We start from the raw sequence: 16,489 nt of genomic DNA, 5'->3' as shown, positions 1-16,489 counted from the left end.
TTAAGTGGTTCATGCTTTTTCACTCAAATGACTTAATGGTACTTTTCACGTCATTAAGTGACGAATTAAGTTAGAAAAGGAACCGGTGGTTTTCCTTATGAAACCTAAGGTAGCTACTCCCCAAGGAAGGGGACACACAAGTGGTGTTCAGAGAACATACCTGAACTCTCTTGGAGTAATATGAGCTGGTACTATGGGCAGTAAAATGAGTATTAGAGACACAGTAAAAAAATGAACTGAAAACATGAAAAATAAAGAGGATGCATACCAAGTGGTTCAGAGCGCAGCTCTGCTGCATACAATAGTGTAGAGAGTGCCCTTAGTCCACTAAGAGCAATAGTACTTATCAGGATAGGGAGGATAACAGGTCAGAAACAGAATTGGTCAAAAAAGCGAACCATGAGACTCACCAAGGCAAGGGAGGGATCACCATGTGTACCAAGGTAAAAATAAGGTCACAACCCGGTGGAAAACACCCTAGGATGTTATTATATCAAGGGGTAAGTGATATGAACAAGGTTTGGGCGAGTAAGAAAGAAAATAAGTTCAACAGGGGTGAAACCCACTCACCTTGTCAATACAGAAGGCCTGGAGATATATATTGACCAAGAGGTGTCAGAATAGTGTAGAATAGACCTGGAAATGTTAGCACAGCGGGTTTCAAGACAAACCAGTGAGTTGTGGTCGAGTTAGAGGGTAAATGAGTGGTTGAATGTCTAGTTGAACTTTGGTACACATAAGGCAACTGCACAGTATATTGCAAACTGCCCCTTAACCTCCATTTTCACTGTAACTCAACCACAACTCATTAATATGTATTGAAACTTGCTGTGCTAACATTTCTAGGTGTATTCTACTTATCTATGACTTCACTAGGTTATTATATACCTCCAAGGGCTTCTGTATTGGCAAGGTGAGTGATTTTCACCATGCTGAGCTTATTTCTTTGTAACTCGCCTTCACCTTGTCCATAGCACTTTGCCTCTGATATAATAGCACTCTAGGATGTCCTTCATCATAATATGACCATAGTTTCCCTTGGTACATATGCTAGGAACCTCCCTTGCCCTGATGAGTCCCATGGTTCGCATTTTTGGACATTTTTTGTTTCTGACCTGTTCTCCTCTCCATCCTCACAAGTCCTGCTGCTCTCAGTGGACTAGGGGAACTCTCTGCACTATGCAATACATCAGAACTGCGCTCTATACTCCTTGGTAAGTGTCTTCTTTATTTTTCATGTTTTCAGTTCTTTTTTCAGTATGTCTCTAATGCTCATTTTCTCGCCCATTGTACCAGCTCATATGACTAAAATAGAGTCTAGATATGCTCTATGAACACCGCTTGTGTGTCCCCTTTATTGGTGAGTAGCTACCTTAGGTTTTGTTGACCTGGAGTCAGCCCCCTGCCTTGGTCGCATTTTTTGCAACCCTGGCACCCTCTACTGACTCTCTCCTTACTTGAGAATGTATATAGGACTTCTATTGACGATTATATGATGCTCAGTGCAATATATTTCCTCTCCTCCTCTCTCCTACCCCCATTTCCCCCCTCAGAACGCCCTCCATAACACCTAGGTATTTTTATTTCGCATTTTATACTATAGAGGAATGATCTTATGGTTAAATCGAGTATTTTCGACCAGGGAGTAACACTCTGGGGCCTCTAGGTGAGGAGGAGGAGTCACTGTACCCTTTGCAGCCTTCACACATTCATATACACTTATTTTGTGGTCATTAGGGCTTTAAAATGCGAGATCAATGTTATTTAATGTATTACTACATAGTACAGTAAAAAAAATACAAGGAAATGTAGTGAAATACTGCAGTAGTTGAGCTCGCTGTGGGCAACAGCGAGCATGAAGGTTTCGGAAATGTGTGGAGTGCTGTCCGCAGTGTGGGAACAAAGTGTCGCTTACCCGTTTCAGTACATACAATACTTAACAGTTAGTAGTAAGTAATACAGTATTTAGCACAACACCCTGGGGTGACAATGCATTAACCATTATGATAGTAAGACAATGGTGATGCATGAAGGCTTACTACTTGTAACGCATAATCATGCATCAAGCCATTACACATTGTAAGACAGTCACCCGTAGGACACTCAGCACCCAGTACTTCTGAATTGGTCCTCGATCGGAAGGACCGGTGATGACAAGAATCGATCATGATGATGAGAAGTACCTTCCCCTCATAGGTACAGTTAGAAGAAGCATTTCCCCGCATTTCCATACAAAATAGACTGTCCGTGCAAAACATATATTCCGTGCAAAACATATAATCCGTGCCAAATAAATGTATGGTGTACATTACATCTCGGGGAGAGGCGGCGCTGAGAGATCCAGGAGGTCAGCATCATCATCTGAGTCTATGTTTGAGAGAGCTCTGTCAGATGATAAAAAGGGAGACCATAAGATCTGGAAATGATCCATAAACACCCAGCGAATGCTTGCCTGCTTGGTAGCATAAGCGCGGACGCCCTCAAGACACTCTACGTCCATCTCAGTATGCCAATGCCCCTGCTCAACCCACCAGTTGGCCTGCCACTCAAAAAACTTGAGAACACATCACATTTCCTCATGGAGTAGCTCGACCTCCTCGGCCCACCGCATCATGCGAGCTCGCGCTTTGCACCATTCCACCCTCACACCTATGATATATGTTAGTTAATCCTGTGATTCCAAACATTGCAACTCACCTTCGTCATCTGTGCCATCCCCATTACTATCCACGCCAGTCATGGTCCAAATCCATGTCAACTTCCGTCTCCCTTGCCCAGGCATGATATCCGGATCAATCAGTGGTCGTATATCATCGGGGTGCAGTGACCGAAGGCCACCTTGCCACCCCACCTTTCCAAGTTGTCGTGCCAGGGTATTTAATGCATCCCATGCAGCATGGTACCTTGCAGTGCATGCGGCTTGTCATCCAAGGACACGTTCCAAGGCATTCTGAGCCCTCGTATTTGCACCCTGCCCGCACACCCACACCTTCTTGTATGTCAGGAGTGATGAACATATACGTAGACATTGACGGAGCTCTTGTAGTGCGTTGTGTGCCTGGGCCAGGTGGAGTTCCCACTCGTAAAGTCGGAGGTGGGTGGGACATGGACGATTTTTGATAGCCAAAGGGAGCCAGAGCTTTGAGTCCTCTGCACACTCAATCACAGAGGTTGACGAGGTCGAAGTTGAGGTGGAGAGGATGCTCTGCACGATAGGCATGTACAGCGCTTGTGCTGTGCGCCACGACTCGATCTTGCGATGTAACACATTTCTCTGGCACTGCAACTTCCCTCTCTGTGTGTCTGTCACATGATTACTGAGACCCTTCGCAAACCTAGCGACCCGTCGTCTGTAAAATCCCTCAGCTTCATAATCAGGAGACAAATGCATGGAACTCACTGATCTTCTTCTAAGTCCAGCCCCAAGCCAATCAAAACCGCTGCTGAGACCTCAGGATGCAGCGATACATCTGCACCGCTTTCGAGTTCCCGACCCTCCAGTTCTGCTAGCCTCAGATGAGCGCCAGCCTGGGTGATTGCTAAAAATAAGTTAGCTCCTTCATTCACAAGTCTCGTAGCAGACACGTACCAACTGACTTCACCTCAAACGGATTTGGGATGCTCGTATTGGTTGGATTAGCCTCCCACTGTTCTACCTTGGCTTCCCAGGTTGTGCGATGTTGTTCAGTGATGGCTGTGTTGAGTTCTTCGAAGGCCACTTGGAAGCCAGCCTTCTCCCGCATTGCTTCTTTCATCTTATGTAGCAAGCTTGCACCTGAAAGTAGTTAGAGCTGCATCTTCGGGGGACGACAACCACTTACCTAGATTGACAACCTTTTTCCAATTCCAGTCTCCGAAGTGATTGTCCAAAGTGTCCCGTCGACTGCCCGGGCCCATCTCTTTTGTACTAGATGCCACAGGGTTGATATTAGACCATCCGCGCTCCGGAGCCTTGCCATCAGTGCGCCCAACCCAATGAGACCAGTTGAAAGAAAAAGATGTCTGACATTTTGCGATATGCATGGGAAGGTGGAACTTAGGGACAAAGAAGCGGATGTCTTTGGAAGTGTGATCAAGGTGGTAATCTTCTGGAAGTGTTGCCATTCTAGACCAGAGATGTTTGTGCCATTGGCACGCAATATCATATGATATGTTGAGAACTTCCACAGAGCGGTGGCTGTAAGGTCGAAAAGAACAAAAAATCCATATTAATATATCTGAGGTTGGTAAGTCAGTGATGCGAATACGCGAACATTGAAACAGTACATACCTCTTGCCTTTCTGCAAGTCACCCACACCAGTTAGGAAGTTTCATGTTATGGCGCGCACAATCGATTGTGCCAAGTCCTGTAGCTGCCAGGCCCTTCGATGACTTGGACTCTGCCATGTTCACCGCGTTGTGACTAGCGCATGAGCTTTTCTGCATTACATCCCATTAACATGAGCTTCTATGTAAGTTAAAAATTGAATACGCACCTCCTGGGTCTCCATGCCATGATCGTTCAGATATGACCGGTATGCAGTCTCGTCGACAAAATAACTCCACCCATTTGATAAGCTGGGATCCACGGTGTCTTTCGAGACTATCCATCTCTTGAGCCGAAAGTTAGCGTCGATGGTGAAAAATGAAGTGTACAACCATCTAGAGACATCAAGAAGTTGTTGACATAAATTAAGTAAGTATGTACCTCCTTGCTTTCGAAGCAAGTGTCCAATCATCCAGGGATGTTCTTCCCAGATTGAGGACAAGCTGGACATAATACCGAACAATCACCCTGCTGCGTGGCAGCGATGCCAGATGGGTCGTGTCCACGGGCAGCTCGCTTCAACATCTTGAGATGCTGAAATTCATGCACCATGCGCATGAATGCCTCATAATGGTCATTCCGCTTCAAAAGACCAGTATTGTCAGTCAAGCAAACCAAGGAGTGATAGAACTCGTAGGCAGAAACCTTCGATTCGAATGATAAAATGTGAAATTGACGGAGCACACGAAAAGTAGCCACGGTTCTCGGGTCGCTGGTTGTCGCAGGGAACCATCTGACATGTAAGAGTTGTTGAACGTGGGATTGCGCTTTATCACACCCGCAAAAGTCTATGGCGACAGGATGGATAGCTAGGGTGTCAACCAGAATAAAATCGTTGTTGTAGGCTCAAGTAGGAAGCAGACATGAGTCGCCAACCTTGTGACCAAGTTGGATGCGAAGACCGAGATCTTTGAGGGTTACGCTTTGAAAATAGGCACTGTTCCATTTCTGTGTTCCCATCAATCATGGGCAGCATCTCGATCGAGAAAAACACTCACCTCCACACGATGCACTGGTGAATGAGCATGAGCATAAATAATGCACGCTTGACATAATAAATCAGGGGCAAAACAATCTTTGCAGCGGTACAAGCCGACATTCATCCTGCAGGACCTGCATAAGTCGGACAAAGAATCATGGCCTCTTCCATCGTGACAGAGCATTTCAAGAAGGAACAGTTCACGGCCATGGTCTATCCAGCAATGGAGAGGATTATCCTAGAAAGGGTAAGTATGTGCAAGGCAAGTGGGAAGTTCTGCACGAACAGCAGGTGTGCGATCACGCTTGGCCTGATCTCCTATGTCCGCTTCAAGTGGTGTGTCTTCATCCATCGGAGAGTGATCATAATAGGGATGATCATAGTCGCTGATGTTAGTGCCGAGATCAGTTGCGACACAGGAGGGTACCTGAATCTTTGAAGACAGTCTGGCGAGATGTTAAAAGACCACGTGACAGGGAGGAAAATTTCACACTCTCGTGAGCAGAGGGCACACTAGATGAAGGAAGGACTACATATTCATTGAAACAAGATTGCATGCGCCCACACCCGCTACCACGACCAAGCTTGACGCCACATTGTCCACGTCCGCGTCCACAACCACGACTGTTAACTTCACGGAATGTCCAAGGCAGCATCCCGACTGGAACGACAGTTACTTCTGGTGGGGGTGGGACGGGTGGGACAGTTGGGATGGGTGGGATGGGTGGGACAGCTGGAACATCGCTGGAGCTTGACATCGTAGGGGAGGTCTTCTATGTCGTATCTGATGCAAGTGGGGCTGTCAGAGCAATGAGCATAAGGAATTGTAAGGGGGATCACTTACTGTACTTTAGGATCCTCCAGTGCGGGCTGTCGGAGCAATGAGCGTAAGGAATCGTAAGGAGGATCACTTACTGTACTTTGGGATCCTCTAAGTCTTATGTAGTGCGAGAACTGTGCTCGGCAGAGTTTGTCAACGTGAGTGTGATATAAGATGCGATTGAAACGAGATTTTACTTACCACTAGCCACCAAGCCCCTTCACACTTAGCATCATCCAGTCCTGTTCCCTCTTGCACCCCCATTCAATTAAAATGAAAGTTTTTCCTATGCTCATCAAGGAACAGACCTTCAGTTTGTCTGAATTGGTTACTGCGGTCGAGCTTCTGCATGATCAGCTTAGTAAGCCAGTGTAATAATACTTGCAGGTCAACACGCTGAAATCATTTTCAGCCCTCAAGGCGGCCCACAGTCAGGCTGATCCTGAGGCTGACCTGCCTGAACAGGTAGCGGAAGCGATTGCAGTCGGTTATTGCCCCACTTGTGTTTTTCGTGCTCACACACACACTTGTTATGTGTGTGAGGCTCAGATTCAGCATGGAGGTGTGTCTCAAGGAGGTAAGTGCTTACTTCCTCAGCTTTGACAGTTTCTAATGGAGGATGCCAGACAAGGTGCAGAGTGCCTGGACCTCTGTGAGCAGTTTAAGCTCCTTGAACACCACCATTGATGTTGGACCAGCTGGTGACACTGCTGCCAACACTGTGGTACCTAACGCGACTCCAGGCACTGTGACTCCAGGCACTGCGACTCCAGCCATTGCCACTACAACGGCTCATGGAAGCACTTCAGCTTCTGCCCGCTGGTACGTTATTACCGTCAGGCGGGAGACTGGTGTTTTTCAAGGATGGTATGTATCCTGTTCATTCATTCTAGCAGACTCACTAATTTTCTTATAGGCATAACGTGCATTCCCATGTCATTGGTGTGCCTGGTGCTTGCTTTGGATGGTACTCCTCTCATGCGAGTGCTGATGAGGCATATGCACAGGCTCTTCAAGATGGTACCGTGCAGGAGTTGCCAGTCTAATAAGCCCTTCTGATACCTACCATATGTATATACAAATTATGTACCCACTTGTACTCATCCTATGTGTGTTTTGCAAGTTTCTTGCCCAATAATGATGGTATATGCCCCATACATTCCAAAATTCAGAAATGTAAGCATCAGGCAGATTGAAATTGGTTGATGGTTGGTTGACGGCGCATGTTTTCACCGTTCATAGATGATTCTTATAATGGCAGCTGCACTGGATCACACGAATCAAGACTGACATTATTTCTATTGTAGACCTGTAGGATTTTTACCTGAATATGTGGTGAGGAGTGTGTTCAGATGTCAGGACAAAGTATGCTGTCAATTGACATTGGTGGGTTTAAGTCCTATAAAAGTCAGACGAAAATTACCGGTTGCAAAGCCCAAATCTGACCAACATTGACAGTCACAAGAATTTTGTTCTACTTCCGTTGTCATCCTCATGTATGGGTCGACCGAAACTGTATCATACTCCTGAAGAATGTAGAGAAGCCAAACGAATGCATGGACATTCATATTATGCACAGTATGTAAATATACACTTGTAGTTGATACTTGGTACGGGCTATGACACAGCTGATATTCTCACCTCAATCTCACAGGCATCAGTCTATCATTAATTTGAAGCGCAAATCCAGATATCACTCTCAACGGGCCAGGCAGGACAAGGGGAATGTTTCACTGAGCCCATCTTCAATGGCGTGAGTGACTCGAATCTCCTCATAAGTGCATTCCATTCTGAGCGCTTTTAAGGGATGGCGCACAGGATTCAAGTACCTCTGAATGTACCTCTGAACGTGATGTATCTATCAGTGGCGGACCGACGAATAAAACGCACCACAAGCAAGATTGTTTGACGACTTATCTTGGAGGCCAACCTCGTGAAGTTATTGGTGGCCTGTTGCTGGAGTACTTGGACACCAAGTCGTCAGAGAAACTTCAGGCGGTCATAGGAGTGATAGATGAGATATTCGTCAAGACTCAGCAGGTGGAAAATGACTTACTTGTGCAGGGAATTAGTACTGGCAAAAGGTATGCCAAGGTCAGTCTTGCCACAAAAACTGTCAAGGGCGTGCTCTCTGTGCTGGAGGATGTGTTATGTGATGTTCTGGTGGACGATACAGACTTGCGAGAGAAGTATAACAGTAACGGATTCTTATTTCAACAGCTATGGAACTAGCGCTCATCTACATATCACTTAATCACACTTGTTCATTGTTGCCAAGCATCAGCAAGTCCGGTGCGATAGGGTACTTCACACAACGACCATCATCTGTCCCACAACACCCCGAACGACCGTACATCGAATGAGCACATCTCACATTCAGCCATGCCCACCCCAACCAACTCAACAATGTCTAAAATCCACCATCATCAACTGTCAGCTCTCCAATCGGGCGATGGGTTGTGGTGGCTCACCTCTCCACGTGCTTTTTCTGCTGAACACAGCTCCTTCTTTTGATCTTTGGTCAGCTCCAAGTTCGACTCCCAGTCAGCAGGTCAGCTCTAAGTCCACCTCCTGCTGGTCAGGCCACAGTACGTCTCCGGGGCATTAACCACACATGCTGTTCGCGTGTTGGCTGCCACATGTTTGACATCTACTCAATTGCATCAGGCCAAGTTCTGGAGCGGGCATCAAACATACCTCCAAGTCTTTTTTGTGTGTGAGCAGGAGTGTGAAGTGCCTGAGTGAAGGTAGAGATTGAGTCGTGTTGATTGTAATGCATGACTTTGATACATTTCCTTCTTTCAGAGAACTCATTCGAATCAAGTGGGATTCACCTGCTGTTTCCATCCCGTGCTCATCGCCTCCCTTATTTGAATCAAGCGGGATTCACCTCCCGCGCTCATCGCCTCCAGGATTCACCTCCTACCTGTCACTCTTTCCATCCTGCACTCACTGCCTCCAATGACTCGAACATTTGAAGCACTAACGTCTCCAGCTCAACGTGCCTTTCTTGCTGAATGGTATGATGAATTCTCTCACACTGCTGCGAGCTGCTATGATGAGTTCTTTGAATCTATTTATGAGGCTTGGTTCACTTGGTGGCCTGAGTGCGATATGTACCTTGCCGGTATCATTTACCAGGGTGGGGAGCTGAAGATTAGCAGGTTGGGGGAGGCCATAATCCAGGCGCGGATACCAAAACTGCCGAGAGGTGTGGTTCAGATGTACTTGTACTGTAGTCCAGACTGTTGCTCATTTATTTGCAGTTGATCCAGAACTATTTCGTGTGCAGAAAGGCAGCCCACATTCGACAGTGCTTTTTCACCGCTAGACATATTCAAGCTCATGTAGATATACAGTGAGTGTTGCGGTTGTGTTCAGTGCGCAGTGCAGCGAATGACCTGCACAACAGCGGCCTCGGAGATGGAGAAACTACTTGGTGATGTGGCTGGATGCCAAAATTGCTTCTTTGTATGTAGATAGATGTTTGAAAGAGATCCTCATTTTGACAGCGAAGTATTTACATGGATACCGGTAATGTCACTAAAATAATGCATTAAATGTTATGTGCGGGTCTCCTGGTACACGAACCCCCTCCCCTCCCCCCAACACACTCTGCGGCCTGCTGACAGTGTGCTGTCCTTGACACAATGGCGCCCAAAAAGTGGACCTACTTGCGAGCAAGAAGCAGTCCTGCAGTCTTTGTCAGCTGATTATCGGACATGCATACCTTCGAAGAATTACTCACAGTTCTGGCCGAAGATCAACCAGAAATTCTTCGCTGAATGGCTGATCCACAAACAATTTTTCCCCGACGTCGAGAATGAGAATGATCTAACTGATGAACAAAAGGAGGTGATTAAGGAGCCACTGAAACAGCGAAAATTTGTGCATACCATTGTTACATTAACAAAGTCTTTGCTGACCACTAGTCGCAGCAAATCATGTGCTGGTATCGCTGGCAAACAAATCCAACGCTGTCTTGCGCATTCGGGCGGATCCAGGGGGGTCCTCAGCATTGAAGAAGTACTTGTAGGAGGCAAGAAAACAAAGGGACCACGGGCACTGAAGGAAGTGGAGGTTTACTCCCAAATGTACTATGCGGACAACGTCAAGCAGTCAGCCGACGAGGTGATTGCAAAGGGAAACATCACCTCTCATGGTTCCAAGCTCCTTGTACGTCGTGAGATCACCGCGGAGAAATACAAGGCAGAGTCGAGCACTGTAAAGGACAGAGTTAGGAAGAAGCACAAATTGTTGTGCAAGAAGTTTAGGAAAGCTCGCAAGATTGCGAGAGCCAAGATAAGGGAAGAGGTAGACGATGAGACAAAGATGAGGTATGTACCTTTGGTCAGGATATTCACCGCTAAATTGACAAGTGGACAGGGCAATCCACTGAGCTTCCGGGTGTGTTAGATCGCATATTCCAACACCTAAGCCACATGATGGGAGGATGGAAATTCTCGGTCCTCATGGGTGGCTGTGATACTGTTCATCAATTGATCAATTGATTGATTTGAAACAGTTACCACCTTGGAGAATGCACTACAGGAGGGCAATTCTCAGACTTGTATGATAGATATGGCAAGGTGCTTAGGGCATATGCGAGGTTTGCAGAGAAAAGTGTTGGTAAGTGGTGTGGGAGTCATATGAAGATTGCGAGACCTACTAACATTAAATGCAACTGTTAAGAGTATGAAGAAACTCTACCGGCTGTTGAGCAGGACAATGCCAGTGACCTTGATGATGACTCAGATGAGTCAAGCGAGGATGACTCTAGCAGTGAGGTTGGTGAGAGAGAGAGAGATGAGGTCGCTGAGACGGTAGGAGACGATGTTGGAACTGTGGGAGAGTCAGACTCTTAGGAATCACTTTATCAGCTGAAGGACTGGATTCCTGACAACTTTAATGCATCACAGCCAAATGGTGTGCAGGAGGTAAGCTCAGCCTCCATTACTAATAATACACATGACTAACATTGTTTATTCCTCTAGCATGAACCACGCACTGATGGTATTGACTATGACAGTCTTCAACGTGCCGACTACAACGCTGCATTGGCTCTTCTTGAGACATCTCTGAAAGACCTAGGTATGTATGACACACCTGAGCATGGAGACCGGTGACTTACAGTCGCCCATTGTTCCTCCAGGGGGATGTGAAGTGCTGATCCCTCCATCTGATGCGTCTGTGTCTCAGCCATCTCAGCCAGCCCCGTTGATCCCTGTGTCTGCATCCCAGCCAGCCCCGGTGATCCCTGTGCCTCCCTCTCCTGCGATCCCTGTGCCTCAGGCCTCCTATGCCTCCCTCTCCTGTGATCCCTGTGCCTCAGCCTCCTACGCCTCCCTCTCCTGCGATCCCTGCACCTCAGCCTCCTACGCCTCCCTCTTCTGCGTCTCAGCCAGCCCCAGTGATCCCTGAATTTGCGTCCCAGCCAGCCCTGGTGATCCCTGCACCTCAGCCTCCTATACCTCCCTCTCCTGCGTCTGCGTTCCCAGCCAGGCCCAGTGATCTCTGCGCCTCAGCCAGCCCCAGTGATCCCTGCACCTCAGCCTCCTATGCCTCAACCTCCCACACTTCCTACTAATCCTGCATCTCAGCCAGCCCCTGCTCCTCTTCCAGAGGATGATCAACCTGTTCAACGTACTGGTAGGGCATGCCCATCAGTCCCTTTTAACCGGTGCGAACTTGACAATGTCATTGGTGGAAACTCAAAACAGGGCAGCAAGCACAAAGGCGAGGATGTAATTCATGGGTCTAAAAAGTCAAAGACTTTGTAGCATATTTACTTCAATTGGAAGTATCGTACTTTGTGTATAATGAATTTAATTTTGTTAATAACCTCTGGATCATGGTGCACGTATGGACTTCCCAACATTCTGACTCTCGCCACTCTTGGTTGGAGGACTTGAAAAAAATTTGGGCACACAGGAAATGCTGTTGTCACAATACTATGGACTTCGTCAATTTTCAGACGTTCGGGAAATGCCAAGTACAAACTTGTGTTATTTAATGATAGAGCTCAGGAATGAAGGTATGGGGTATACGTAGCCAGGTCAAACTTTGATGTCGAAGCCAGGTACAGGAAGCCCCAATATTTAATAGTCCCAAAGGTAAGGGGTAACGGAAGCCTGCTCACCTTTTTGTATGGCTGTATTAGGCAATTATGGTAGCACCCCGAGCTGGAGCGCTAATGCATTAACACTCCCCTTTTTGTATGGCCAAATTGGGCAAATAGAAGCACCCCGGTGAGCTAGAGCGCTAATGCATGCGCTAATGCATTAGCGCTCCCCTTTTTGTATGGCCAAATTGGGCAAATAGAAGCACCCCGGTGAGCTAGAGCGCTAATGCATCACTGATGCATTAGGAATTTGCAAAGATTCACCAGCGTGCCTCAAAAGGTGCAGTAACTGTTCATGCATCATGATTGTCTTACAAATGTAATACAATCATGCATGAATATCACACTATGGGCTGTATTTAGGGCGAGGTTTAATGCTGGTGTTGGGATATAACGCAACTAAGCTATGTAATAGTTAGCGAGGCGCTCGATCACCCAGTATAATAAGGCTTACTTATTGGGTAACCCAGGTGGCCAAAAAGTGTGACTCACGAAATGGAGGCTCATCACGAATAGACCGTAACCGATAGTATTCAGGGCGATGTAGGAAGAACCTATCCACCTTCTCAAATAGATGATATCTGTAATACCAGATTGCCACCTAAGATCTTGAAGCAAGGTCAAATGCCAGCTCGAATCCGCTGTCGAGAACGCACGTTTCTTTTTCACGTCATCTCTATGACGCCTGGATTCCTGACGCATCAACTTGCAGCTCAACATCATAAAATTTGCTCAACTCCACCCGATATCTATAGCTTGTTGGGCGCACATCACTGACGGGTTGTGCACTCCCTAACATCTTATATCGCCTCTACACACTGTCACGACTCTGCAGCAGCAGGAGACTATATCGTTTACGGCTGGATTACTTCCGACAGGAGGTATCCCCGGCATAACATGCAGCTAAACGAGAATTGCAACAGTTTTCGAAAGGATATGACTGTTGAAATCGACTGTCACGATGGCATGTGTAAGTGCGAAGACGGAAAAATAATTGATTAATTTGTGGTTCGACCTGTGTCCAGTCAGGTTCCGCGCATTTTGCTCGTCAGCACGCGATTAATGGCTGCGTATAATATTCCCTTCACTGTACCCAGCGGCTCCGATGCAAACCCTCCGTTACTTACCCCATTCTAGCAGCTTCGCCCCGTTGCTGTGACACCCGGACGCATCATCAAAATGTTGCATAAATGAGCTATAGTATCTTTGTACGATGGCCAGATACGACCTGGCCTCGATGACTCGGAACCCAATGCCCACGTCATTGAGAAGTATACCGTGAACTCTATCGTACAACTTCGGCTTTTGGGAGTGACTCACCTTCCAATTTAAACCTCCACGTCCACAAAACTCGCAGTACCCGTCTTTATTCGCAGTGCAGCGCATCTTCTGGCTTTTGTCCATGCCCGACCAGAAAGGGCAAGCAAGTCCCTGGCAAATGACTATCGGACCGCAGTCCCAGAAAACGACCACTGGGAAGGTCGTGCACTTGTCGACTTCCAGGAAACTAAGACCTCAGACCCACACCCATGTGCGAGGACTCGAATAGTGCAGGTTCGGGACGAGCTGTCGGGGAGACTTTGTATTAGAACCGCCCGGAGCTGTCCTTCGCAGGATCTGAGGTTGCGGAAGGACTGCATGACGAATTACATTGGTGGATTTTGTTTGAGGGAGATATTGCATACCAAGTTAGTTGGTGTTATAGGATATAAGCGCAACAGAGTCATTTGCAGATAATTGGCATATTACCCCTGATTATTCTTATGTAGCATATGCTCAATTGATCCGCTTGTGCGGCACCCCGTGGAACACGTCCTATGCTCGAACTCCGAACCTGTTCAGATCGTGAGCGCGTAGAGTGAAAACAATACGACCAACAGGTTCCTCGGATATCCAGTAAGAAACCAAGATAAGAGTCTAAGGGTGGAAAACACATAGGTCACAGCCCACAAGTCGTCATCTAGACCTGGACGGATTCTAGTGGCCACGTCAGACAAGAAATTCATGTGTGCGATATGTCCTGATATGCATGTCGGAAATCACACGGAAGGAACATCGACCGCGAGACAGTTCTGGACGCACGTGCGGAGACTGACTGGCTTCTCCTTCTGTGACGAAACGGATCCGCGCTCGACCTTCGTCTGTATCTGGAATTGAACCACCGTGTGCGGCGGTCCGTCGCATGTTCGTCCGCTGAGCGCCCTCCCAGCCGTTGGGATGACTCAAGACAAATTCGATGCTGGTCTCGACATGGTGCCACAAGGTCTGGCCGTTGGCATGCGTGTCAATGATAAAACTCTTCGTGCAGCGGAAGAGACAAACAAGGAAGTCTCCAAAAACATCGACGGGAGTTTCATGGCGTAGCAGCGACCGGAGGCGAAGCTTACCGGTAGGAGTGTTAAATTTTGATCAATAATTGCAGGCAGGAAGGACTGAACGCACACAGTTCCGGTTGTATCCATTCCTCGTTTTGGGTTGGGGAAGAAGAGGGGTACCGCTGTGGTGGGGCCCCAACAATTTGAACTTGACAGCGTGCAAAGGCGATATGAGATGTTAGGGGGTACACAACCCGGCAGTGATGTGCGCCCACTGACAAACTATATCGGGTTGAGTTGAGCAATTTTTGTGATGTTAAGCTGCAAGTTGATGCGTGAGTTGTAGCTGAAAAATCCAGGCGTCATAGAGATGACGTGAAAAAGCTGTGACAGGAAACGTTGTGTTTTCCTGACAGCGGATTCAAGCTGGTATTGACCTTGCTTCAAGATCTTAGGTGGCAATCTGCTGGCATTGCAGTCTTCCGACAACAATATTCAGCACATAAAAGCAAACCATTTTCCTACTGTCTCCTTCAAATTTATTTGATCCATATCACATCCTCACAAGCTTGCAATGCGTTTATCCTTTGTCCTCGCCGTTTTTGCTGCTTTGACAGCATCAATATCTGCCAGTGACTCTCAGGCTGACAGTGAACAACCTTGTTTTATGTGCTGGGGTGGTTGTCCTTTCATGTGCTTGTCCCATAAAGACTGCGATCACTGCGATGATGGGCCTACTTGCGTGAGTATGAGTAGTTTGCATATTTAACCACATGACTCACCGGCGTCGTAGTCCTTCTTCATATGCTCTATGGGTAAATAGTCTCGCAGGATCATGAAGGAGTGAGATGAAGAGCCGCCAGAGGTAAGTGTTAGCGCCAGTGAAGCGGGCTACACATGTGACATGCCTGCAGGTTGAATCAGTTCAGTTCAGTTCTTCTTGCTCAAGTTTGACATGGGGATGGAAAAAGGGCAGAGTACTACCGTGACTAGTACAGTGTACATATATGTTTGAAGGTGTTGACAATCGTGTGTCGTGGAAAGTTAGATTATTACTATACAGTGTCACTGACCAAGGGACAGCAACTCCCCCTAGGCCGCAATTTTGATCCAAGAGTCACGCGAATTGGTTCCGAGGGATCAAACGTTTCGTCCTTACATATATTAGATGTGTGTAAGGATTACACATCGTTTACTGCCGGAAGTTGCCGAATTAGCGCTCACCTCAACCACCACCGCCGCAGCTCACCACCGCCGTCAACCAGCAAGTCCCCGTCTTCAATCTACCGCCAATTCTTCGTCACTACCAATTCGTTCGACCCTTAGCACCCTTTTCTCGTCATTATCACCCTATTCACGGTCATTACAGTCTGGACTTTGTATATAATTCTATATCTCTCTCGTCACTTCGTCAAATACCATACCCGTTTATATCGCCACTCACTTAATCCTTTCGTACCCTCTGTCTCTCCATTCTACTCTAACGTGTCAGGTGTGACACCACTCCCTTCAGCGTCTGTTGTCACATAATCAATTCTGCATAGCCATACCCCGACTTGCACATTAAAACTCCGGTACCGGCTTATACCGAGCAGCATACACATTAACAACGTAACATGTCCGTTGAAAACGGATTGGTGCGAAATGCGCGAGTCCGCATCACCACTCTTCATCGCAGATTTGTTGAGGTTCAGATTCCTCATACCGGAGAGATACATTGCTTGCCTCGGATCACGTTCACTTTCAATCCAGCACGTTCAAGCTGGACTGTAAATCGCAAACAGTTTCCTCTGCGACCTGCCTATGCAACGACATTCAACGGATGTCAAGGGCTGACGCTAGAGAAAGCCGTGCTTGACTTGCGCACAGATTCGTTCGCACACGGATAGCTATACACAGCGCTATCGAGAGTGCGATGTCGATGAGACATTCGATCGCTATTCGGAA

General features: G+C 47.2%; 4 protein-coding genes across 4 annotated transcripts; 2 read left to right on the top strand and 2 right to left on the bottom strand.

Annotated features, from left to right (window-relative positions):
• Positions 1 to 2,308: 2,308 nt before the first annotated feature.
• On the bottom strand, positions 2,309 to 5,426 carry EDB91DRAFT_1235984 (uncharacterized protein; the record flags this gene model as incomplete). Its single annotated transcript, XM_041321393.1, has 15 exons — positions 2,309 to 2,416; positions 2,438 to 2,554; positions 2,594 to 2,649; positions 2,698 to 2,851; positions 2,936 to 3,350; positions 3,401 to 3,539; positions 3,590 to 3,775; positions 3,822 to 4,177; positions 4,299 to 4,420; positions 4,477 to 4,642; positions 4,689 to 4,695; positions 4,748 to 5,116; positions 5,171 to 5,244; positions 5,302 to 5,352; positions 5,380 to 5,426. 15 exons carry the CDS (start codon positions 5,424 to 5,426, stop codon positions 2,309 to 2,311), a joined length of 2,367 nt encoding a protein of 788 aa, XP_041180269.1.
• Positions 5,427 to 6,379: 953 nt separating this feature from the next.
• EDB91DRAFT_1079859 (uncharacterized protein) lies at positions 6,380 to 7,152 on the top strand (the record flags this gene model as incomplete). Its single annotated transcript, XM_041315174.1, has 5 exons — positions 6,380 to 6,467; positions 6,519 to 6,571; positions 6,650 to 6,683; positions 6,733 to 6,973; positions 7,023 to 7,152. The coding sequence occupies 5 exons, from the start codon at positions 6,380 to 6,382 to the stop codon at positions 7,150 to 7,152; spliced, it is 546 nt and encodes a 181-aa protein (XP_041180268.1).
• Positions 7,153 to 7,604: 452 nt separating this feature from the next.
• Positions 7,605 to 11,886, top strand: EDB91DRAFT_1079858 (uncharacterized protein; the record flags this gene model as incomplete). Its single annotated transcript, XM_041315173.1, has 17 exons — positions 7,605 to 7,684; positions 7,761 to 7,859; positions 7,972 to 8,303; positions 8,385 to 8,398; positions 8,632 to 8,694; positions 8,774 to 8,818; positions 9,191 to 9,317; positions 9,373 to 9,419; positions 9,488 to 9,577; positions 9,857 to 10,443; positions 10,632 to 10,735; positions 10,799 to 10,929; positions 10,987 to 11,043; positions 11,101 to 11,197; positions 11,259 to 11,389; positions 11,439 to 11,549; positions 11,605 to 11,886. The coding sequence occupies 17 exons, from the start codon at positions 7,605 to 7,607 to the stop codon at positions 11,884 to 11,886; spliced, it is 2,397 nt and encodes a 798-aa protein (XP_041180267.1).
• Positions 11,887 to 14,324: 2,438 nt separating this feature from the next.
• EDB91DRAFT_1265028 (uncharacterized protein) lies at positions 14,325 to 14,585 on the bottom strand (the record flags this gene model as incomplete). The annotated part of the gene is made up of 1 exon (XM_041324487.1): positions 14,325 to 14,585. A coding segment is annotated over one exon (261 nt), but the record flags the coding sequence as incomplete, so codon positions are not given.
• Between the last annotated feature and the right edge of the window lie 1,904 nt (positions 14,586 to 16,489).

The sequence above is a fragment of the Suillus paluster genome (assembly GCF_016628075.1).
Source record: "Suillus paluster strain FC165 chromosome Unknown EDB91scaffold_11, whole genome shotgun sequence".
NCBI lineage: Eukaryota > Fungi > Basidiomycota > Agaricomycetes > Boletales > Suillaceae > Suillus > Suillus paluster.
The sequence above is the reverse complement of the archived record's forward strand: the minus strand, read 5'-3'. Positions and strand labels throughout refer to the sequence as shown.